Source organism: Xiphophorus hellerii, chromosome 20 (genome assembly GCF_003331165.1).
Source record: "Xiphophorus hellerii strain 12219 chromosome 20, Xiphophorus_hellerii-4.1, whole genome shotgun sequence".
Classification (NCBI taxonomy): Eukaryota; Metazoa; Chordata; class Actinopteri; order Cyprinodontiformes; family Poeciliidae; genus Xiphophorus; species Xiphophorus hellerii.
The window spans coordinates 11655092-11681208 of record NC_045691.1 but is presented as its reverse complement, the minus strand read 5'-3'; the positions used below and the strand labels follow the sequence as shown (position 1 = coordinate 11681208).

Sequence of the window (26117 nt, the reverse complement as noted above, 5' to 3'; positions counted from 1 at the left end):
TTATTAAACACTTAGACTTTTTGATTGCCCCTAAAACACAGTGCGGATGCAAGCAGAAGGCAGAGAAAGTAAACAGGGTATATCTCAACCACCCAGTTGTAAACGTTTCTGTTCTTTACACTTTATAACTGCGCTATGAAGATGTTTGGTTGCGTACTCCAAGGGAAAGAACATAACACAAATTCCCCTTCTGCCTCAAGCAGCCTAAAACCTGACGCTAAGTAGGTTAACATTTAGCTGCATGTCTACATTTAATTCCTTTATTAAATGTATTTTTGCAACGACTTCAACATTTGTGGCCCAATTAAATTCCCAATACTTTATTTAGTCTACATAAAAGCAAATATTATAATACGAAGATTAGACTGCAAATATTCATGTTCAGCAATAATTAATCCATAAACACTAAACACAATACTTGGAAAAGGTCTCAGTCATTCATGATCACAGACCTGATTCTCCTTCTTAAAATAAGGCTTGACAGGGAAGTTTTACATTTACTGATAAGCAGTTTCACAAGTTGAACCTTTCTACAGAAAAGGCTGCTAGTCCCAGAGAGGTTTTACATTCAGAACCACCTTTCACTGCCCACTGCATGCTCGACAAGCTGCTGAATCAGCAGCTCTAAGACGTACCAGAAGATCACGGACTACCCAAGCAGCCTAATCATAAGGAATTTAAAAATCAGGCTTCCTATTCAAGTTATTAGTAATATATCATACACTGTAGCTTTATTAATGTAAGTGGCACTTGGATTGTCTTTTTAACGTGATACCTGCTTGTCAGGACAGTCGCTACAGCGACCAAATGACTGCAAATACTCAACAGAACAAACAAACAAAAAAATATAATTTTGGCTCTAAAGTATTTTGTCCGGTGTATCAATACGACAAATAAAACAAGACACAACCTATAAATCTACACAGTAAAAAACATGAAGCATATACACTGTGATTTACTATTTTAGAATAGAATAGAAACTGCCTTTATTGTCCCACAAAGGACACAATAAAATTTTATTAAAATAATTTATGGTCCTCATTTTAAAGGCAAAATCACTACAGTCTGAATGCATTTCATTGTCTGACATGTTATACGCAGGACAATTGAAAAATGTATTAACTTTGTTTACCACTGCTTGCATAAGCGCTACTGGAAGCCCTCTGCGTAATGCTCTGAAGAGAGAAATTAGACAGCTGCATATTTTTTCTTTTAAAATACAGCCATTGTTTGACTCTAACTGCTTCAGTCATCTCTAATAATAAAACAGCGATTTATGCCTGAAACAATTTGATGAGTTGTTTTATTTTTCCAACAGCATCAACACAGCAAATGGACTTCACAATAAGCAGTATATACAGTATATTGCATTGTGCTATGTTTAATTATTTACAGTATTATCTTTGCTCTTAAAAACACAATAGTGTGAATGTCCACTACATTCAGTGTTCTGGCTGTAGACAACAATTTGCTTTAGAAAATATACAATAAAGGGTGATTCTAAAAAATTGTCAAATTTGTTAGCTGCTGCTTGCCCAAACACTGGTGGCTGCACTCTTCAAAATGCTCCAGAAACAGAGATTAGGCTGTTATATCATTTTTAAATTTAATTTACGAGTGTAGATTGACTCCTTTGAAGTATTTCCGACAGTGAAAACATCATGTTTGTTTAATTGGAATTACTGTCACCAGCTAAAAACATAATGTTATGTGTTTTCCTTATTTATTTCACTTATTAAAATAACTTCACTGAGACTTAAAACCTCCTCAAGACAAAGACAAGAATGTGCAGAAAATAAGATGTATGATGCAGTAAAACCACTTAATGTTTTCAAATTTTTTTCCCAAATTTTGATGAGTAACGAATGCGCACACAATAATCTTAAGTTCTTATGTTCATATTCTTCCTTGCCCATCTGAGTTTTTGCAAGCAAAGGGCTGCTTGCAGAAGTGCAGAGTGTGTTTTGGGCGAGGGACCCGCATACTGTGAGAGAGTCTGAAGAGTGTGTAACTTATTGGAATCCAGTGCAGTAGAAAACGGCGTGCTGGAGTTGTGCATGCAATGTAATGTGTGGGAAGCTCATGAGTCATAGCCAGACTGTAATAACTGAAGTGTGCTGCATCATGCTAGACAATGTCGATCGATCTGGAGGTTGTTTCTGATCGTTTGACAACAACAGTGACTTCAGATTAAACACTCCAACAAAAATTTTGATCTGTCTCCTCTTTTCCCCCCTTGTGTTTGAAACCAAACATGTTCAAGAATTATAACATGTCCAACAGAAACAAGCCCAATTAAAGCAGTAAAGTAGTTTTATGAAAATAAACACTGTCTTTTCTTGTTATGTAACTGTGTGTGATCAGCTTGGAGTCTAATCTGAAAATCTGTTGAGCAAAGTGCTTTTTTAATTATTTACATATCTGAGTCAGAGTTCCAAAAACAGAGGTGACCAAACCAGAACTGAGTTCATGTGTGGGAAACATAAATACCAATTACATAAATGAGTTAGGTATATGAAGAAAGAGAGAAACGACGCAAATAAAACCTTTTTTTCTAAAAGTGCAAATCCAGATTGGTGCTGGCCTAATTTGGCTCTTGTTTATCTACCAGAGGGCATCTGACTGTACAGCAACATGCTGGGCTTGCAGTTTATTTTACGATGCACACATGTGATTCAGTATTGGCTCAGTAATTATGCGGCTAAATGGTAAAAGCAGGCAATAATTACCTTGGAATTACCTTGTTTGTTTCTTTTGGTTTTAAAAGGCAACAAACAAGGTTAGGCTCCAGCTTACCACATGGTGCAATTGATCCCATTCTGCATATTTTTTAACAAATAAAAAAATATGCACCATGCGTGTCGGAATACATACTATAAAGTGCTAAGGACGGAAGTGAACGTATTTATGATCATGACACAGGATGAAACCAACTGGACAATGTCTACTATTACAAATAAATCCAGAGCAAAAAATTGTTTTGGGAATTTAAGAGGTAAGAAACACATCAAATCAAAATCTGCTACTTCTTAAAGTGTCTTTTATATTTAAAATCAAATAATATTTTGCTTTTATTTAACAATAAAATAATAAAATTTTATAAATGTTTAAATTAATTCTGAATTCTGTTACGTAATATCAAAAGACTTCAAGTTAGATCAACGATTTAAATGCATTTCTTTGATAATGACATTAAGAGTTTTTGCATCAAATCATTACTGATGTTTTCACAACATATGTACTTCAATGGAAGAAGAAACCTATGTGGTTATCATTTTGTGTTACTGTTCTAGAAAATACGTGACACACATTGCAACACGTAGATGATTAGCTGTAAGCATAAATACACATTTATTGCATTGCATTGTAGATTTGTATTTACTTCTATTCATTGTAATAGAATAGTATTTTGAATTTTAACCTGTTTTCTATTTTAGTCAGAAAATGATTTTACTGGTGATGATTTGGCATGTTTCAGCAGAGACACAATGCTATTTTGAACTCAATAAATAACCACATGGGGGTCACCGACACCCACATGCTACACAGAATGACAGTGCAGGAAGATGAGCGTAAAATCATTTTTACAGTACCTATGAGAGCGGTTCAGAGATGAGCTATGTCCACTATTCATTCCTGTTGACAGCGATCATTTCCCTTTTTAGCGCACAGCAGAAATCAAACATGTCATTTAAGAAATTCTGGCGGTGGCAGCAGCTCCCCTACTCATACCTGCTCTGTGACTTTTCATATGAGTCAGGGAAGGACCGCAACTGAGAGCAAACACCTCCCACCTGATCTTCATCTCAGCAGCGGCAAGTCAGTGACACAGAGAGCTGCTCGAGGTGATGGCGCCTTTTGATTTTGGCACTTTGGGCAGCTCTGCTTTGGTATTTACCTGCTGTAACAGGAATAGTGAAAGAGCAGATGATTCAGAAGTGCCAGTCAGGCTTATGCACAATGGTGGGGCACCTAATACTCTGAAGATTCCCTGGGGAAAATGAAAATTGTGCTTGAAATCAGGTGAGGGGAAATTTACAACTCGGAAAAAAAGCATGATGGACTTTCTGAACACTATTTTCCAGTTTTCTTCAGCACTTTTTGCATTAAATATGATCATTATGCCCACTTGACAAAAACGGAATAATTGTCAAATTATACAAAAGTGCACAAATACACTAAAGAGAAAGTTTAAGTACAGCAGGCTTAAAGCTGTGTGGCAGTGAGGCACACACATACAAGCGCACCCCCACAGACAAACACACAGACATTTTGCAGACGGCTTCTGGTGAGAGTCTGAGACTGAAAGTGTAACACTGTGATGGAGACTATCAAGGTTATTTCAGAGAGGAGGAAGACGTTGAAATGTGATGTGCAGTGCGATTTTGTGATTCTGCATTCTTGCTACGCTTCTAGTTTGCAGCCTTGTGTATGTTTGGGGGAAAAAAGTGGTCGAAGAAACTCACAGGGCGAGACAAAGTTAAATTTGTTGCAAGAAAATTGGATAAGAGCGCAGCAGAAGAATGAAGGAAAACAGACAAAAAGAAACAGTAACAAACTGTCGTCCGGCTGATGTCAAACTGTGAAAAGCGTGGCGCAGAGGGAAATTCCCTCAACACAAATACACACCGAGATGTGAAGAAAAACAAACAAACATGATGTGTTGGCAAAATGAGAAGCACGCCTGTATTGTCGACGCACAGTGCCATCAAGCACAACAAGAATAACTTTATGTGTGTGTGCACGAGAAGCTTTAGGAGAATCTGCTCCCACAGCAGAAGAAGAAGAAAAAGAAGCCGAAGAAGAAGTAGTAGAAGTCACAGCCCTTTAGATGTCCCTCTCATTAGGAGGCACCACCCTGTCAGAGCATTTCGACAAACACCACAGAGACGCAGTGACATCTGCACTTTCAGCTAAAGAAATAAACTCATACTGATTAAAGCTTTGCGATGACATCAGAGCAAATAAATCTGCACATTAAGCAGTCATCTTTAAACAGTGAAAGCAAAGTGGTAGTACTGAAACCATTTCATCTTTGTTCAGTTCGTATTTAAGAGTTCTATTCAATTAGGGCCTTTATGACACAAAGTTAAAACCCATTTCCTCATTTTATTAGCTTCAAAGCCACCAACCCACTCACCGATACACACAAAATTGATTTGTCAACAAGTAATGCTTTTAGTGGGGGCTTTTGCGGATGTTAGTTTCAGTTTTCACATCTGATTCTTTTTATGAAGACGCTCACCAATTAACAAACGCTGCCCCAGGAGAAGACGGCTGCGCTCGAAGGACAGACACATTTGAAAAAATCAATTGGTATCTGCTCATCTGGTGCTTTCTATCTCCATGTCACATCACTGCACATAACAGTGAACCACACATATGCTTCGTGGAAAGTTGCCCTGATGTGACTTCAAAAGGCTGACAGATTAAAAACTGACAGCAAAACAAGCTGAAAGACCATACAGTAAAAACCACCACAGATACAGTTAGAATGGAGTTCCAACTTACTGTACAGCCTTCTTCTACTGGGAGAGGCAAGTCTTCCTCATGATGACGTTGAGACGACAACAGCTTGTCTGCTTTTCCTACCCGTCTGCAAGTATCTTCATCTTTAACTAATGTCTGTAAAAAATCTTTCCTTTAGAAAATGTCAAGAGCCTAATCGCCTCCTACTCGCGTTACTCAAGCATACTGAGAATCTGTTCCAGGTTATAAATAATGCACAGAATTAGCAAATGGCTTAAGTGCTCTTGAGTTCAGACTTCAATACATTTAAAATATTCCTATATTTCCACATAGATCCAATAATTGATTGACTGTTTTTGATATAAACAGGAGGCAGGAAGAAAGATAATACTGAAAATGGACAAAGACAGGAAATGTCTGAGAGCTTCATGGTCTAGACCTGCAATCGTACCAAAAAGGTGCACCGGTGAAGAGCACTGAAACTCACTGGGAGACACAACACAATATATTTCTCACCCATTCTATCTTTTTTTCTGGGTTGTGGTGACTCAACTGTAGACATGCTTTTTTTTTTTTTTTGCTTTTTATAAGGTTAACACATAGACCCAACAATGATCTCAAAGTAGTTTCATACGAAGCGGATCAGTTAAGCATTCAATGCTTCACTGAATTGACTTTTTCCAACCTTACAGTGTCTGAACTTTAGATGTTAAATATTGAAAAAAAAAAGAAAAAGAATTTGACAAATGCTGCTTCACAACGATGCGTCTTGTAATGTGGTTTTCTTCTTAAGAGACAAAACTGCTAAAAACCTACTGAGGCAGGACAAATACTGACTTCTGTCTTGCTAACATAGTGACAACTGGCCATTTGACACACATAACTACCAACTTGCCTTCAGGAATGAGACAATTACAGATTTTCTCTTTGCAAAAAGGAGACAAGGTGTGCGAGGAGAGGTGTACAAAAAGCCTCTGTGGTTTTCTCTCTTCTTCCTCTAGAGGTTTCCTGTGTGCTGCTGCCTGCATGTTTGCCAGCGTGTGTTTACCTGTCCTGTCGACCACCACAGTGACATTTAAAACAAACACGGTACCTTGATTGACACGGATCCTAAACTTCAAAGCACATCCATGTTGGTTACTGGAAATATGACACTTCTGAACTTCAGAGACAGCTTGTGACTTATGTGGCTAAAAGAAACACAGGCTTCTGTTGTTTCTGTCCACGGCATACAAGAGCACGCACACCCCATGAATTAATTTCACAACTCTTTACAGTATAGTCACAAACTTCCAAGACATTTAATGGATTTTAAGTAAAATATGATGTACAATACTGTTTTAAAGTTCAAGTACAATGACCCATGGTTTTCCAAAGTATGGTGTGTATTCAGACCCCTTTTCCCTGATGCCCCTTAATAAAAATTAGTGCAACAAATGGCTCAAAGGTGGACTCGGTAAACAAAATAGCAGCACGAAACACTAACAAACACATCATACTATTTAAAAAGTCCCAAGCCATGAATATTTCAAACATCAATGTTCAATCCATAAGGAAAACCTAAACTGATAAACCAGCTACTCTGAGCATTAATCAAAGAAGCAGCCAAAAGGCCAATATCGACTCTGGAGGAGTTGTAGAGATCAGCTTAGGTGAGAAAGACTGCCTCCATGAATCTTGCATTTATAGAAGAAAGAAGGTTTACAACAAGCAATGTCAAGGTCACAGCAAACTTGTGTAAGACTGTGCTACGATTAGACAAAAGTAGTTTTTTTTCCCGCCTACTTGCAAAATAAAATATGATGAAACACGGTGGTGGAAGCCTTACGTTTTAGGAATACTATTCTACAGCAGGGACAGGAATACTGGTCAGAATTATTGGGGAGATAAATGTTAAGTAACTTTGAAAATATTAAATAAAGACTGAGGCAGATGTTTACCTTACAGCAGGACATCAACTCACAGAGCCTGAGCTAAGACAGTGTGGTTCATCTCAAACAATATCCATATATTTATCAGAATGGCCCAATTAAAGTCCAGACCAAAATTCAATTGGGAGTGTGTGGCAAGATTTGAAAATGGAAGGTTCACAGATGGTTTCCATACAATTGGATGGAGCATGAGCTGTTTGCAAAGAAAAATTAGCAAACATTTTCTTGTCTCGTTGTGCAAAGCTGGTGGAGAAATACCCCAGATAGTTGCTCTTTTCTGCTCTTTAAGTGTGAAAAGCATTGAAAACCAGATATCATATTTTTAATTATGCACATCTTTGTGATCATCTCTAAACTAAAATTACATTCAAATGTAAAATGTGTTTTTTATTAAAATGTGACAAAATGTGAAAAAAATGACACCAATACTTTAGCAAAACTGTAATCCCAATTTTCAAACACACATCATTTTTGTCTTGATGATTATTTTTAAAATAAATTTAAATGAATGGCAGTATCAAGTTTGGTCAGGAAATGAAATAACTCAAAACTCACCAGAATAACAATGACACCCTGCCTATGACTGTATCCATTCTCACTAACCTTTTTAAGCACTTCACTTTTATACAAATCAAAGTTAGAATATGACACACTGGCTGCATCACTTTGGACTTCCCTATCAGGTCAAGCAGAACTGCTTCATCTGAGTCAGTTACCGTGTGTGTGACTCACATTCTGTGAAAAAAGCAGCCGAGCAACTGAGCTCATGCTCTTCCTATAGGTATGAACAGTGTAAGTGCCATCACACCCACACCCTTTGTGCATCTGCTGCTGTGGAAGTGAGACGAGTGTTTGTGAGAAAGGTTAGCTCGGTTAGAGGAACACGTTATTTGGAGCTGGCCCTCCGCCTCCTCCCTGCGGCCCCGGCGCTGGTTTCCGTGTGCCGAGGGATCGGTGCCGGAATGCAGTAACGGTCACAGAGGGACCCACGCTCTCACCACATTGTGAATCAAAAACCCAAACTCTGCTTCATTAGGCTCCTGTCATTGCAAAGACTCTCACACCACTCTATAAATACCCCCGTCTCCCCCCTCCAAATTTGTTTTCCCTCTTTTTTTTTTTCTTTTACTTACACATGAAAATGCTCAGGGACCGTTCCAGGCCTCTGATGTGGCTCTTTATTTTGTACGTTGGTGCAACAAACCACACAATAGAGGCTCCTTTTGAATATTAAAACATTCTCTTACAGGGTACAAAGGTTCTGGAGTTTTTTTAAGAGAATTACAAGCTAAGTAAAACTTCTCTTTGAGCTTAACAGCTAAGAAATGTGGGATTCTTTTTTTTTCTGGTTCAGTTGAAGCTTTAGGTTTGTCAGTAAAGATCTGATTTGAGGCTGGGACAAATATGTCTGGTATCCCACTGGCTTTGTCTATTTTAAATTTGGCCAACAAGAGGTGTTTTAAGGGATGAAGGGCTTATAAAACAAAAATGTTTACTGCATCAAAGGCCAAATATTCTGCAATTACATCGGAAATATCAGTGGAACCAGTATGAACAAGCAGAGGGTCAGAAAATGCAAACAGCCATTAAATTGTAACTATAAATGTCATAGCTTCAGCAAAAAGACAGAATGACTACACAATAATTTGATCAAACTGTCTGCTATATATTTACTCATTTTTGCTCTATTTGACAGCCCACCAGCGATACACTCCAGTTAATATACAGAAGTGGCGCCATCCACTGGTTCACATAGACATCACAACCTTGCCATAAGAGATGACACACCACAAGTTTCTGAGAAGCAACAAGTGACCTCTAGAAGTTTAAAACATAGAAAATATGTGTCACTGTGCTCTTTTTTTCTTTCTCAGATGCCATCACGCCCAGATTTCTGCTTTTTTCTGACTGCCATCCAGTTCCCTTCTGTCTCTTTCTCTGCCCTTGAACAGACCGATAAATTCATGCAGAAGGAAGAAAAAAAAAACAGGAAGAATGCACACTATCAGGACTGGTCTTTTTGTGGTTACAAAGATCTCCTTCAAATGATAAATAAAACTGCACATTATTTACCCACATCCGTATATTAGTTGAAGCTTCAAGTACATCTGGGAGCGCATGTGATGCGCAAATTGATGGCTTTTCTTATAATGACCAAGAAAGATGCAAAGACAACAGAGCTGCAAAAATGTGCACATGCATGCCGTTACTGACCTCGCCCATGTTGGACGGAGAAGTGATGGAGAGAAGAAAGAGAGACAGAAAGAACAAGTGTAAAACCTCAATCAGTGAAATAATGTAGGTTAAAAGAAAAGAAAAATCTTTTAAAAACCAAAGTTGGGGAGTTTAAGAGGATCTTTGATGTGTATCAGAGGAGGAAAGCAGCCCAGCGACTGGGGACGACAGTAATTTTAAGTCAAAGCAGAAGGCTGGCTGAAATGCTGCCTTACTGGCTGGCTGGCTGACTGCCTGGCTGACTGACTGTGGTCTTTGATGGTGGTGCCTGTTTGAAGTGGTTTTCGGGGGATGGGAGCAGCGTGTGGTGTCAGTGGGACAGGGGAGGTGCTCGTGGAGTAAAGCGGGGAGGGGGGTGGAGGTGGTGCATGATGGCGACTGTACAAGGCCGGGGGAGTCCAGGCTGGGAGGAGCAGCGGACGGATAGATGGAAAGAGAGGAGAAGAATAGGAGAGGTGAAGGATAAAAATAGACTATCGAGAGCAGAGATAAAGAAGAGGAAGACACAACACAGTCAGAAAAGGAAAACAGTCTAAAACTGGACTCAAACAAAGGAAATGAGGCGATGGCCAGAAAATCTGTGAGAGGAGCCAGAGGAAAACCTGACAGTCAGAGAAGTCAAGAACGTAAACCTGCCAGATCTCTCTGAGGCTTGAACACGTTCACACCTATTATTTGTAACTTATAGATGACGTTACCTCTCTCTGAAATGCTGCCAGGCTGCCTCACAACCTACTTCAACCTCCACCCTTGCTGTAATGTTGGACACATTCACTGTATGAACATAACAGAACCCTCCACACAGATTATGAGGATCAGCGCACATCTTGTTTGAATTTCATCTTCTCTTGTCTCTCCTATTTGGAGAGCGACTTAAAGAAATGGATCTCTGTGTCATGCCATGTTTGTATCTCACAAAAAACAGAAAATCATGGATTACAAATTAAAAGGTCCTTGAAAGTTTGATCAACTTTTAAAAAGTAGCTACGGGTTTGTCCTGCAAATGAATAAATGCCCTTAAATGAAAGAATGGTTTCAGTTAAATTTTTCCAGTTTTTCCTGCGGTTCTCTTTTTTGCCATCATTCTCATTAATCATGGTTGTAACATCAACATGGGTCTGTATTTAGGCTTGTTTTTTATAGTTTTAGTTGTTTTCAAACTCTTCATTATTGCTCTAATTGTAAAAAAATGTGACAGCGTAGGCAAATTCTTTTCTTACATCTATTTTCTTGGCTAAAGAAGCTCAGAAGAGGTTGTTAGACAGGCCAACAATTATAACACCAGCCAGTTTGTTATTTATTCCTTAACATTGGGATTTTGTCTCCCCCTATACCAATGTTATTAGGTTAAAGTCCTGATTTTTCTAATATTAAGCAATAGCAAGATTGGAAATAGTTTTATCTCCCTTACAGTCCATTTTTGTTTTGTTTTTTCCATTTTATTGTTGTGACATTTTGGGTGGCAAAATACAAATGCTTACTCATCCAACCTGTATTATGCAGTTAAAACTTTCATTATTGTTTTGGATGACTTTATGGGCCAGCATAAAGTATGCAATTTTTTTATAAAGCACCTTACACATATCAAAAAACACAAATTCCTTTATGTTAAAAACAAGCATAAAATATTAGCATCCATATTACAAGATACTAACTAATTTATCCTTCTTTTATCGTCGTTCCCATTTTGAAGAATGCCTCTGTCACCTCCTATTTATATTTTTAAAAAACATTAAGTTAATTATTAATTTGAATTAGAATAAATTTTAAAAAATTAAAAGGATTGCTAGGTTCACCATCAGTTGTGTCATGATATAATTTTAAAGAATTATTTCTTAAGATGAGATTTTTTTTGTTGCTTATTTACTAAATGTGAAATGTAAAAATGTACTATCTAATGGAGTTTTCTAGCTGTGAGTTTTGGAGATTTTTTTTCTTTTTTTCTTCATCAGACGTAATGGTAAAATAAACTTCTCATTTAGCTGTGCTTGTTACACATCAAGTTTTTAATTTTAGCTTTATTTATACAGTAACATCTCTTGAGACTCATCTCATTTACAAGAGAAACCTGTTACATACATCACAACAAATTTAAAAGACTTAATTATTAATTGGACAGTAGATGTGAAGAAGTGTAGGCTATTTTCTTTTCACCATTTCCTGGCTTACGAGGATCAACACACATCTGTCATTCTTAAATATGTTGATATTTGGCTCACATCATATTTAAACCTCTGGAAATTACAAAGCCTCCTAGAGGATGTGATTAACTTCAACATTTTTCTTCAATATTTTTCAGCATGAGGTTATTCTTTTGTGATAAACAGTACAGCTATTTTAAGGCTCAAGACATGAAAAAATGCAACAAAAAGTTGTAAAGGAAAACAAAACAAGCTAAATTTTTACAACTTTTCTTCTCTTTTTTCATTTATTAGTGGCTGGCTTTTCAAGTTAAAACTCCTCCCCTGTTCTGTAATTTTGCAATACATAAACCTGTCATGTACCATGAGAAATTCTTGACAGCAGATGCGATAAGTCTATCTCTAAGATTGCTGCAAAGTGATAAATGACGGAGTGGACCAGCAAATGCGGCCTTGCTTCCTTTTTAGCGAAAAATGTTTCCGATGTTTGGATCCTGTTCTTTATCACACCTGAGTCACTGATTGGTTTTGTTGATCTCTTGATGCTCTATAAGAAGTCAGAGATGAGTGACCAGGAGGTTTTTTCTAAAGAAAAGATTTTATCTAAATGCTTATTTAAAAAAAGAACAGGCAAAAAAGTCATATTTTCTCATAGTTTTGATTTCAATTTAAAGTATCTTTACCGTATATCATATTACCTCAAAGATTCAGTTCACTGAAGTGAGACAGTCACAAAACTTAAGGTTGCTCTTTAAAGAAGTGCAGGGTGAGAAAAAAGAGTTTACCTGATAAAAATTAAAATGTTACAGGTGGACCAGAAGCAACGAAAGATGTTCTCTCTAAGAAGGAATGTGTTTACTCCCTAAGGAGCAGCAAAGTATATACATTATCTGTGTGTGTGCGTGTGTGTGTGTGTGCGTGTGTGTGTGTGGGTAGTATGTGGGAGAGACGGTGTAATCTGGAGGTCAGATAAAGGTGGTACCAGGTGATCACAGGTACAGGGAAGAGAAGGGAGGAGGGAGCCGCTGCCTAACCTGCAACGCCCTCCACATTTATTGGCACCCCTGCTGAAACTGTGGAAATAGATTTAAAATAAATGAATTTTTCACTGGAGTAGCATTTTCTCACACTGAAACGTTTTAGTTTGATTAAGTATATATATATATATACATACATACAATAAAATATCTCTCCATATGGGAATTACTGGCACTAAAAGTAATTCAATAAATTAAGAAGTAACTAATTATTTTTAGATTAATTTTAATACAAGATTTTTGAGGAAGTTCTAATTAGTAAACAGTGGCTTCCTGTATTTCTCAGGATTTAAATGTGATTTTAAAAAGTGCCTTATTTAACATAGTCACTCTTTAAATTAGCAATGACAGGAGAAAATTATATCAAGTGAGGCAGATGTGTGTTGATCTTCATCAGTCAGGGAGTGTCCCCTAATCCTGATCCATATCTACAAGAGCAATAAATAAAAGTTTTAAAATAGCAGAAACTATGAAACACAAGTCAAGATGAGAACTCACAAAAATGTCTCCAAAGCTGGAAATCAGCAACAAAAAGTGGCATCTTGGGGCCAATAAGTCTAAAAAACAAACCTATCTATCTATATCTTTAGCCTTTATTGTCCTACTATCACAAACATAAACCTTTGGAGTTTTCTAAATACAACTGAGAGTTTAACTGTGTGCTTTAACAAACTCTCTGGGTTAGTTTTATATGAGGAAAAGTGTGAATATGTGGAAATGAAGTTAATGCCCATTTTTAAGTACATGGTGGTCCGTTGTGTGCAGAGTTCCTTTTCAATAGAAGTCTGAAGAGTCAGGAGTGTTTAAATAAAAATCTGGTGGAGATCACTTGGTCTTTCAAGAGATTCATAATCCAAGGAATGTGGGCAAGTCAACTCAAATATTGCTCATCGTTTTTTGTTATGTTTAATCCTCTGACCTAAACCTTTGAACTATTCCAGATGAAAATGAAGTGCTATCTTATTGGAAAATATGGTTTTGCAGAGCAATATAATAATTGTGTTTATTTAGTGAAAACATATATTTATCCAAATATATTTAGAACAGTTTTTTTTCCACTCTGGATAAGTTTTCGTAAATTTAAAGATCGGATTTTTCTGTTTGGAAATACTTTCCTATAATAAAATTTATTTGAAGTAAATTTTCACAAAGTTCACGGGGGTGCCAATCCTTATGGAAACGCTGCTACTTACATCCATCCATCCATCCATCCATTTTCAAACATCCTTGTACCTAACAGGGTCAGGAGAGGTGCTAGTACCTAGTATCTTCAGCTAACTTTCCGGGTGAGAGGCGGGGTACATGCTGGACAGGTCGCCAGACTGTCGCAGGGCAACTCAGAGACAGACAGGACAAACAACCATGCACACACACACTCACACCTAGGGAGAATTTAGAGAAACCAATTAACCTAACAGTCATGCTTTAGGACTGTGGGAGGAAGCCGGAGTACCCGGAGAGAACCCAATCATGCACAGAGAGAACATGCAAACTCCACTGCAGAAAAACCCCGGGCCGGGAATCGAACCCAGGACCTTCTTGCTACCAATTGTGCCACTGTGCAGCTCCTGCTACTTACAGTTTTACTATTTATCTTCTGGGATGATAAAAGCAAAATAAATAAATAAAAAATCATGAGTTAAAATGGACAGATATTAATTAAACTGACCGACTTTACAGAATGTTTCACACTGGAAAATATAACATTTAGGATCAGATAATGTTATCAACAAACATTTCACAATAATATAGATTGCAATAATAAAAATAACAAATTCTATAAATTTAAAACATATTCCTGAAACAACAGTATCAATGAGCTTGTGTAGAGGCATGTTTGTGGATTTTTTAAAATCATTTTGAAGCATCCTTAGCAAGAGTGCAGTGTGTCTTTAAAACATTTGAGGAAATTGAACACACTGATTACAAAAGAAGAAGTTGCAAATTTAAAAATGCATCTAGAGAAGACACAAAGTGTCTAATAGCTATGACTTAAGAAACAGGATAAAATCCAGAGAGGACGTGAGTCAAAACCTGAGAAATGCATCATCTTTCAGTTGAAGCTCTGCTGTTTAAAAGTTTTCAGTCTTTTTCCTGGTAATCATTTTGGTACAAAATGAAAGTTTATAAACTCTTTTGCCATTTTCATAGATTCAGATAAAGAAAAAGGAACTGACTGTGTCAGGCTGCCAGAATACGAGTAACTTGTTGATGTAATGCATTTTGAATAGCCTTGTTGCCGAAATGTGCCTTTCAAATGAAGTTGGTGATGGGAACGACGATATAAACCAGTGATGCAGAATGATCCAGAAAGAAATTCTCAAGTTCTGATAATCTAAAAATACCATGGTTTCACAGTACCACAATTTAAAACAAAACGTCATATGGAACATTTATTTATAGCTATTTTAATTTTAACATATAGATCTAAGTAACACTGCGACAGACTGGCGACCTGTCCAGGGTGTACCCCGCCTCTCGCCCAGAACATTAGCTGGAGATAGGCAGCAGCACCTCTCCCGACCCCACTAGGGACAAGCGTGTTAAAAAATGGATGGATGGATGGATCTAAGTAACACATTAATATAAACCTCCACTCTTTACAGAGCAACACAAATACAAAAGGCTGATGGTTAGTTAGTTTGAGTCTCTACTCAGGCTGCCAACACGCGGTCAGTGATGGGTGGCAATGCATAAGCTTTTACATCATGACTCTTTCTGTTCAGAAATATTTCTCAAAGCTCAAATGTATCTTGTATCTGTAAGCAAGGGATCAGTATTTTTCTGTAGCCAGCTGACTCACAGAGTGCAGTCTGTGGGTCACTCCTTGCTACATCACTTTATGCTCCACACAGCCAGAGAAAACTCCAGTGACTTTGTCACTTTAGGGTTAATATCTCAACCAGATTAAAAGGTTTTAATACTTCACTGAGATGTAGATCATTCTTAACTGTCTTATCGCACAAACAAGTCAACATAAATTGATTAATTTTTCCACAAAAAAATGGTTACTTCTCTATGTTCATCTATACAAACCACATGGACGTCTCTAGTCCAGCACATGATCCCATTCATGCAACTTCTAGCTTGGCTGATCGGCTTCGTATCACTCAAGGATATGCTTCTACCACAATAGTCTCTTTGGGGCGATAATGCACTGGTTTGTAGCCTGTCTACTTGTCGGAGGAGAAGAAGAAGAAAGTTTTCCACACTGATGTGCAAAGAGACTCTAGAGGACTCTAGTGGGTGGGTGCAGATGAAGTAATTTATGTCAAACGGGCTTTGCAGATGACAAGGAGGTATGAAATAGGCTTTAGAAGCAAAGTTTGATGGATGGCTTAAGTCCTTTCCACAGTACTGGAATAATATTATTTAACTGACACCATTCAGCCACATTGTTAAAATCAGAAAAAACTTAATAACTAATTATTCCATGCCAGTGCTGGGAAACTGTGTACTCGCTTTAATTTGGATGTTTTTTGACATTTGCCACACACCATAACACTATTGCTCTCCCATCAAGCTCTCATATGTCGAAAGCTTGATAACAATTGAAACTGTTCCCAGCTGAGTCATGTGCTCAACCACAAAACATTTTTATGGATGGTTAGGTTGGCCAAAGAAAACAACAAAACTATTTTATCTGATGATGCAAAAGTAAATGCTGTCTTGTCACCATTCAGAATGCAAAATTCATACTTTTGTCAGCCTGCAAATGCATTAGCAAACATGTTCTCTAATGCACTTTGTGTAAAATCAGACGTAAGATATGATGCATAAATGAAGATGATCGTTCAATACGGACAATTTAGAGAGACCAATTAGTCTTATTTTTTGACTGTAGAAGAAAGCCTGAGTACCCTGAGAGAATCCACACATGAACACAGAGAACATGCACACTCCATGCAAAAAGGCTTTGGCCAGGATTGGAACACGGAACCTTTTTGTTGTAAGGGAACAGTGATAATAACTGCACCATGATCAATTTTTGTCAATCAAAATAAAGTTTGCACAGTTTGGAGGATTTCCATCACTTAGAAAGAAAATCAGATTCAGATGAAAAACTAAAATTCTCTCATTTTGTCTGACATTCTCGTCTCCAGACCTCCAAAGTATGAATTTAATTAAGAATATATGTGATGTCTCTAAATATGCTTAATGATAGGAGCTAAATGATCCAGTGATGGAGAACATTCTGTATGCATTTTGCAAGTAAGTGTAATGTAAATCTACACACTGAAAAGGTATCTACAACTATTCTACGTTTAAGTGCGCTTCCTCTTCAGTACAGTGATTATCTAAATATGGTTATACAGTCAGAGGGCCACAGTTTGTGCCAATAGTGGGAATTTATATGTGCAAGAAAATTCATGTAAACTCAGAGACAGAGACAATAATAGCAAGAGTGACAGTCAGAGGCTGCAAATCAGGTGAAATATACAGTGTTAAACTGCTGATGGCACGTGGACTTCCCCATGTCAAGTGTGATGTTTTCTTGCCTTTCAGAGGTGATCGAGGCAGAACCTAAAAGCTGCTACCGCTGCTAATACACACCACATATCAAACTTCCTCATTCAACCTGCAACCCTGCTAAAACTACTCCCTTCATGGCCAGAAAGCGGCTCCTTCTCAGCCAGCTGAACGGGATCTACAGGCTGCCTGCCAGGCTGCTCTTTCCCTGTCTGCTTCCTTACCTCTCCTCTTCTCTCTCACTCACTCTCCCTTTCTCTGCCACCCATCTGGCCCTTGTAATACATGACAGCTGATGCTGGGTTTCCAAATTTAATTTGAGGTGTGATAAAACTGCACATATCTATAAACTGAATGCAGCAAGCTTTCTTGTGTGGACGGTTTTAAACTCAAACACGTGCAGCATATCAAACGCACAACCATGGTCTGTCGGCAATAAAGGAAGATCCACAAATAGATTTTACACCAAGCGGTACTGCCAAAGCAATGACGAAGACCTTAATAATACGGCTGCAAATGGAAAAAGTGAAAGATAAAGAAGGATTAGTTCTGTATAATCAGACTCTGCGTGTTTCAAGCTACTTCTATCAGGATAAAAAAAACGTTGATGGGAAAACAGAAGTTTCCTACTGACAGAAAGATTTTTTTTTTTTAAATACAGAAGGTGTTAAATGTGTGACAAGAACTTCGCCAACAACCTTTAAACACGCATACATGCACGTGTCAAGAGCTCTGTGGCTTAAGCGTGTTATCTTGCAGTTACAAGGTGAGATCCTTAGATATAAGAGCAACATTCAAGTTTCTGTTCAGCTTCTATGACTACTATTGTTTTGACGGCTTTCATTACATGTCATTACAGTCTGATCTTAAAACCACAACTTCATTGTGATTGCATGTAACAGATCAACGCAGTGCACTGGGAGAAAAATTTGATTATCTTAATTTTTAACAAGTAAAAACATCAAAAACTGCACCGTATTTATGCTCATACCTCTTTACTGTAAGACACCTCAATAAAATAAGATATAAAAGTCTGTTGACATCAGAGCTATTAAAATGATCATTTCTAGGCTAAAGGCACACCTTTATGTCTGATGGAAAACTAATTATGCTGCAGGGATGCATTTCTTTAGCAGAGACCAGAGTTGATGAGAGGATGAATGTTGCTAAATTCAGCGCAATACTGGAAGAAAACTTGTTAAAGGCTTCAAAAGTTTTGGCCCTGAGGCAGAGGTTTCCCATTCCAGCAGCACGACTGCAGCGGGGTATTTTAGATCAAAGAACATAGATTCGTAAGGTTGTCTTGGTTGATATAATAATAACAATATTTATCACAATAAAAATGCAAACAATATCAACAGAAATAGATATCCATAAAATGTTCAATTATCTCACTGAATCCAGAACCACACTGCATTCTGGGGGATGTAGGCAGAGGAAAGGCTATAGCCTCTCGACGTCTCGTGGCAGATTATTTCAGATACGATGTTGTCTGCAAAGTCCTTTCCAAGTCTGACAATACGACAGATTTATTTTACCACCTCTCGTCCGTCGTAGTAGCAGCAAAGTAAAAAAGCCACAGCTATCAACATCTGGTAGTGCAACAACATACAAGTGGCACCAGAGAATAATTTTTATTATTCCATGCTGATTTCATACTGAAATACTGTTACTTGTCAACAATGCTAGTTCTACCTCATTTGTATACTAGTTTATTGTTTACAAATTACTTAGCTCATTTTGTTTGATTAAGCATTTATTTAACATCTATTTTTGCACATTGGTCCATATGTTTATTTAGTTGACAGTTTTTCATAGCTGTGTTGACCTCTTTTTAAAGGTTAAAGGTTACTCTTAAAATAAAGGTACTTAGTTTCAGCCATTTTTCTCCTGGTTCAAATAGGCTTACCAAAAAAAAACAAATCAATTGATATTGATACCGACTGATTTGAAATGCTTATCTCAATTATATACAGTACAGACCAAAAGTTTGGACACACCTTTAAATTCAACGAGTTTCCTTTATTTTCATGACTATTGACATTGTAGATTCACACTGAAGGCATCAAAACTATGAATAACACATGTGGAAATATGCACTAAACAAAAAAGTGTAAAACAACTGAAAATACCCCTTATATTCTAGTTTCTTCAAAGTAGCAACCTTTTGCTGTGATTACTACTTTGCACACACTCTGCATTTTCTTGATGAGCTTCAAGAGGTAGTCACCTGAAATGGTTTGCACTTCATAGGTGTGCCCTGTCAGGTTAATAAATGGGATTTCTTGCCTTATAAATAGTCATGAAAATAAAGAAAACCCATTGAATTAGAAAGGTGTGTCCAAACTTTTGGTCTGTACTGTATTTTTCAGCGATATCACCCAGCCTTAGGTTGTCTCATCTAAAGTCCTGACCTAAACCCAGTTGATATTTGCAGAAGCTATCCATCAAATCTGACTGAATTCAAGCTTTAAGCTTTAGACGAATAATGGTGAATGTTTCAGTGTCTAGTCATGTAAAGCTGGTAGAGACAAACCTCAAATGGTTTGCAGCTGTGACTGCAGTGAAAAGAGATTCAAAGTAATAAATCAGGAGGGCAGAATACAAATGTATGCCACACTTTTCAGTATTCTATTTGCAGCGTTAAATTCACAATTCTTACTTGTTTTTCTGTCACCTCAGTTTTCAATTAATTACATTGAAGTTTGAGTTTGTTGTGTTACTACATTTGACTGAATTGACGGGGGATAATCACATTTGCAAGGCATTGTATATTAACACTGTTTGAATAATCCTCTTAGAAATAATGATGTGATTCTTTGAACCAATATTCACCATGTGTGATCATGCCTAAAGCGGTTAAAAATCTTTTTGATGAACAGTTTTCCAGTTGTAGTAGATTGTCAGTGTGGCAGCCATGCATAGGAACATGTAGCTGGGAACAGAAATACTTTGGCTCCATCTCAAACATCAGAATAATTAAATAAACATGCGATGACTGAAAAAGAGCCTCAGTCAAAGGGACTCCCTATTACTGCTGTGGAGATGTGGCTTTAAACACATGCAGGCCAGTGACGACTGAAGCTGTGGGAATGTTGAGGAGAGAGTGAGGAAACTTTCTGAATATTCTGCATTCTGTCACCCGTCCTGGTTCCCCTGCCTCTACCCTTCATGTATCTCTGAACCCCTCCAATTCTTGTTTTCTTACTTTGCAGAACTGTGTTTTTATGTTCTCCAGCTCTGTCAGCCCCATCAGTTCCCATCTCTGTCATCTTCCTTTCTTCTTCTGTCCCACCCACCCGCTGCTTCTGACGCCTGAGCTGAGCCCCTTGAAGAATCCCGGTAATAAAACTGTGGTGCTTGGGCTCTTCATTGCTGCCTCGGTTTCCACACCTCTCATCTATGCGGGTCAGATTGATCCAAAAGGGTTCAGCACCTCCATTTTTTATGTTTGAATACTTTCCCCCAATTCTCTCCACTTTTCCCCCAATTCTTTTTCTGTTGTTGCTCGAGTTCTTTGTGTACAGTGAGCTGTGCTCACAGTGGCAGCGCTGTGCCAGAAAAAACCCACACAAACACACATGTATGCGTGCATATGTACATGCACAGTCACAGACACACAGCTGGGCTCCAGCTGCATACAAAGGCTGGGGTTTGGAAATCAATGAAGGAGAAAGAAGAAAAAGGGGAAAGGAGTTTAAATAAATTGGCAGTTGAAAAAAGAAGAAAAACGAGAAAGGGAGTGATGGAAACAGAGACAAAGAGTAATTTTTTTGCAAAAAAAAAAAAAAAAAAGCCACATGCACCAAACAATAGAGTGAGGCTTGTAATGAAGTAACAAAACATAAGGAGCATAAAAGCAAGAACAGATAAGTTTGTAAGAGTGGAAATAAAATGCAGTCCTAGACTGAATTCAGAAGTTTAAGAAGTCTGATCGGCTTTGGGTGTCTGTGAGAGAAGATTCATATACATGATGTCAGGAAGAAATAAATAATACATACAAAATAGAAGTTAAAAGATCAATGACTTTGCAAAAAAAAAGAGCAGATTCTAGAGTGATGTATTTATTGACAGAGGCTATGCGTAAATCCCACATTTCCCTCTTACTTTTAGTTAAAATTCCTTGCCCAAACCGAGGCTAAATTCATGTCAAAGGTATTCATATGCCTGTCAAACTCAGTTAAGAGGAGCATACTAACTCTGGGGGGAGCGGCTGAGATCCACACACGAGGCATTTTTAATGGGGTAAGTATTAGTCATGAACTCCACTAATTTGATATTTATTGAAGAGTGGCAGGAAAAATAATAACTGAGAGAAAGCCTTAGGAAGTCATGCTTAATGTTGGCCACAAGCCATGAAGGGTGCGGAAGCAAACGTGTAGAAGATGGTGCTGTGGTCAGATGAGATCAATGCCAAACAATATACATGTAGGAAAAAATACTAAAGTTCACTTTGAATCCATCATTCCACATTGGAACATGGCAGTAGCATCATCATGCTGTGGGTATGTTTCCCCTTTGCAGGCACAGCAAGGGGAAGAAGTCAGAGTTAAAAACAGGGCTATCCTGGAGAAGACCCTGCAAATTAGACCCAGATCTACAATAAAATGGTGTAGATCTAAGGCCAGCAGTCAAAATTGGCCCAGTCAAAGTCCAGACCTAAGTCTAACTGAGAATCTATGCAAGACTTCAAAACTGAGGCTCATAAACATTGTTAATTTGATCTGACTGAGTTTGATCTATAGTCCAATGTATGCCACACTCTTTCGATTTTTATTTGTGGTTGTTATATGACAAAAGTGGGGAAAGTTTGAGGGGGAATGATTGCTTTGGCAGGTCACTTTTAGCCATTACCAGAGAGGACTATAGGTACGCTGTCCAAATAAAGCATTTTAGCGAATAAGGCACTTCAGCTATCAAATAACCACCAAGTCAGAAGTTTTTGACTATCAGTGCTAATCTTAATAATTCACATGCTTGCTGATAACTTACAATAAGATATCGCAAGCTATCTTCTTCAAATGTATATATTTTCTTTCTTGGTCGCTGCTCTGTTTCTAATCTGCCAGGAATGAAGCGCTGTAATTTCTTCACATTGCTTTATATCGTTAAACATTGACATTTTTATTGGGGGAGACGGAGACATAATCAATAGGCGCCTCGAAGAGAGAAGAAAAGTCAGCCTATATTTTCCTTCTTTCTTCTGGTTTGGAAAGGATCCCCAAATTGCTGTCTTATGAGTGGAGCCTGCCAAATTCGTTTGGTTTTATCAAGGACCTTTAACTCCCTGCCCGCATTCCAAATCCTGCACGCACTTTTCATACACACCGACACAAGGATGCATAACACGGCACATGCATCACACGCCCACTCGTATGGACTTTTCACAGGCACTGAAACATGTGTGACATACAGTATATCTCTTGCATAAGGTCACACCTAATGCATGAAGATTCACTAACTGTATATATAAAACTTCATGCCAGTTAGTTCCTCTTACATTTTTAAATGCTTTATGCTCTCCCAGTCCACATTATTAATTATTAAATTGAGCTTAACTATTAAAATGAGCTGCAAGAGAGACACTATCTCTCCTTAGTGGCTGCTGCAGGATTAGAGAAACTGTCCAAGAAATAAATAGTCCTTGAAGGATGGCTATCTATTTAACTTTCACATCAGAGTGCCGCTGTTGATTTGTGAAACTGGAGCACAGCCGGTCGACAAACTGTCAAAGATGAGAGCATGCATGTGTGCGCACATGAACACACGAGCTGCCATCAGTGCTAAGCATGCCAGAGGATCTGGCCCCTGTGACACACAGCTCACCTTCACAGCTCTCTAAATTAAATGAGGAAACCATTCCAGACACCTATTAAACAAATAAACTGACTCCTTGTAGCAGATATCTGCGTGTCAGTTTAAAGACACCAGTAAGGTCTGGGATGGTTTCAAGAAACTTTCAGAAAAGCTTTGAGTGTGTTTAGATGTTGTGCTGTAGAAACCACTCTCTTGAAAAAAAAGAAAGAAATGAAAACCATGATATTAATTAGGGATACACCAATCTGTCAACCTGAGATCAGACTCGGCCAATTTTTTTGTTGATCAGCTCTATCTTTAGCTCTATCTTTGATCGGAAGCCTAATACTAAAAAATATGTTTCCTTGTGTCATTAAATGCACTAAAACGAAGAATTCTCACTTCTGTTGGTTTTAAAAGGCATCTGCCAACAGCATACTCTTTGATTTAGGGTTTTAATGTTTTATAAAAAATCTGATAAAGGTTCATATGCTTTGATACATAGATAAAAATATTATTGAAATTCCTTCAACTTCTGATTCAGAACTATCAAAGAACCTGCAGAACATTTCTTTTTAAATGTGATGCAGGAGGGAAACAAATCACAACTGGTAGCTTAGACCTCTATAACAAATCTGTACTAGATAAAAAACAACAAAAACTGATCAGTGCACTTCCAGTTTTAAAACTACAGTGCTTTATCTTTGAAAAAAGCTTCAGAACACTGCTGGCACTCATCATCCATGCAATTTGTTTAGAAAATCATCAAGAATAAATTGTTTGCTGTAAGTTTACCCTAGCTAAGCTGATATTTAGAAAGTCTCTGGGTCAAATGTAGGTCTAGAGAAACAATCCCTGGATAATTTTAGAGTTCAAGAGCTAATTCTAACTTATTTTCTCAGTCCACATTAGAAGGGAAGAAGAACAAATATTACTTTACACATGCCTCTTTCTTGCAGGTGTTCTGTTTGAAATTTGGGAGCTTGAAACATGTCGAACAGAGCCACAGTGAAGTTTCTAAACTCAGTGACGTTTCTAAACTCAGTGAAGTCTCTAAACTCAGTGAAGTCTCTAAACTCAGTGAAGTTTCTAAACTCAGTGAAGTCTCTAAACTCAGTGAAGTCTCTAAACTCAGTGCTATCTAGAAGTTCCTCTCAGAAGCTTCAATAGGAAGTGCATTCACACAAACTGATAACTGACTTCGACTAAAAACCTTTCAGTTGACTCACTCCACCAAGTAATTTTAGATAAGATGAATTTAGTCATGTGAGGAACAGAGAAATATAGGTATGTAATGTTCATATATCTATCTATCTATCTATCTATCTATCTATCTATCTATCTATCTATCTATCTATCTATCTATCTATCTATCTATATATATATATATATATATATATAGATATATATGTACTAAAAACATATAAATAATTTTTTTTCTCCATTGTTTCTCTATAAAATATAAAAAGACATTTTTCTTAGGACTACTAAGTAAAACGTCCAAAATTACGCCATACAGCAGCATGCATGCCGCTGCAATCACGTAAAAGCCTCGAAAATTTTTTAGGCTGAAGTAAAGCACGTAACGAAAGGGCCACTGAGATTTCGGACAAAATTCTCTTTTTCGCAGTAAATAAGGTAGAATCTTCTATATGACATCGATTTAAAAAAGTAATAATTCGGGGTATTTTTTTATTTATTTATTTGCATGTTATGATTTTTTTTCCCCTACAAAATTGACTCCTACCGTTTTCTTGTACGACTACCTAAGCAGGTATCAGCAGGTAAAGCAACCCTCTACAATCTGACCAAATGTGACTTTAAAGTTAGTCTTAATAATTCCCCATCTACGAAATTAATAAAAAGTCTGAATTAGACCACACACGCACCGTGCAACAAACTGCTGCAGAAAAGAAGCTTTTTAAAAGTAATTTCTTTGTAAAAATCCAATTTGAGACAACTGCTTTTACATGATGTCTTCTGTCCGCTGCAACAACATCTCCCTCCGCATCACTCACCAACTTCTTCAAACTTTCTAGCGCAGCGTGTTTCTTACCTCGATTTCTCCTCGGGTTGGCTTGTTTCCTTCGCTTCCCTCGGCTTTCGTCTGTCATGGTCAAGCTTTAGTGCTGTCAATGGGGGGAGAAAAATAAGAAATAAAAAAAGTTGTCCTGCGTGGAGCGCAGCGGCTGTTGCGTCCTGTGCGCCTTGCCTGAGAATGAATGGCGCAGAGGCATCGCCTTCGGTCACAGCGGGAGCCTCAGACCTTGATGGGACTCCAGGCAGCGGCGAGGAGACGCGGAGGTGATGTCAGCAGCAGAGGCAGGCCCTGAGGTCAGGCTTGGCATCGCAAAACGTGCACCTTCCTCAAAAGTAACAACGCGAGCATGACTTGGAAAAGTACGCCGTCATTCATTTGCATATTACGACTACATTAAATAATGTGTTAGATTTCCAGCGTGTACATCTCGACAGAACTGCTGCTGCACGTATTGATGAAATATAATTAGATTACATGCGTATGCACGTCTTTTCACGGTTTATCTAAAAAGAAACTGATATATTCATAGGCAGAAAGTTTAATCTTATGATATAAACACAGAGTGCACGCTATGAGCTCCCCGTATATCTCCAATCTGCTCATTAACAAGGTGCAAATGAGGCCGTTAACTCCAGCAGCTCTCCCTGCATCTTTTCCCACCGAAGAGGAGATTACACTAACAGCAGGTTAATGAGAACAGGTATGCCCCCCCGCCTCCCACCGCGCCCCACACACCCCTTCCATGAACTCTTCAGTATTTTACAGCCTGCCTGTTATGCATGTCGCACCTGCGCTCGAGTACCCCGGAGTGGACCCCGTCCTGCGGCCCCATTCACCCCTGGATCGCTGTAGGAAGTGGTGCATCGGCCGCGCTTTGTGTTGCAACCTGCGATGTAATCTGTTTTGCAACTGAAAAAACATCCGAACTAAAAGAAAAAAAAAAAAACTCTAACGCAGCATACAGGACCCCCACCTTGACTTATTTTGTGGCCCCTAC

At 38.1% G+C, this 26117-nt stretch overlaps 1 protein-coding gene across 1 annotated transcript in view; it reads right to left on the bottom strand.

Annotated features, from left to right (window-relative positions):
* Positions 1–25728, bottom strand: part of LOC116711050 (zinc finger E-box-binding homeobox 2) — a 39906-nt gene extending 14178 nt beyond the window's left edge. Inside the window, exon 1 of the mRNA XM_032550423.1 lies at positions 25136–25728. Within this exon, the coding sequence (XP_032406314.1) occupies positions 25136–25193 (58 nt within the window). The 5' untranslated portion in view covers positions 25194–25728. The remainder of the gene's footprint in view (positions 1–25135) is intronic.
* Between the last annotated feature and the right edge of the window lie 389 nt (positions 25729–26117).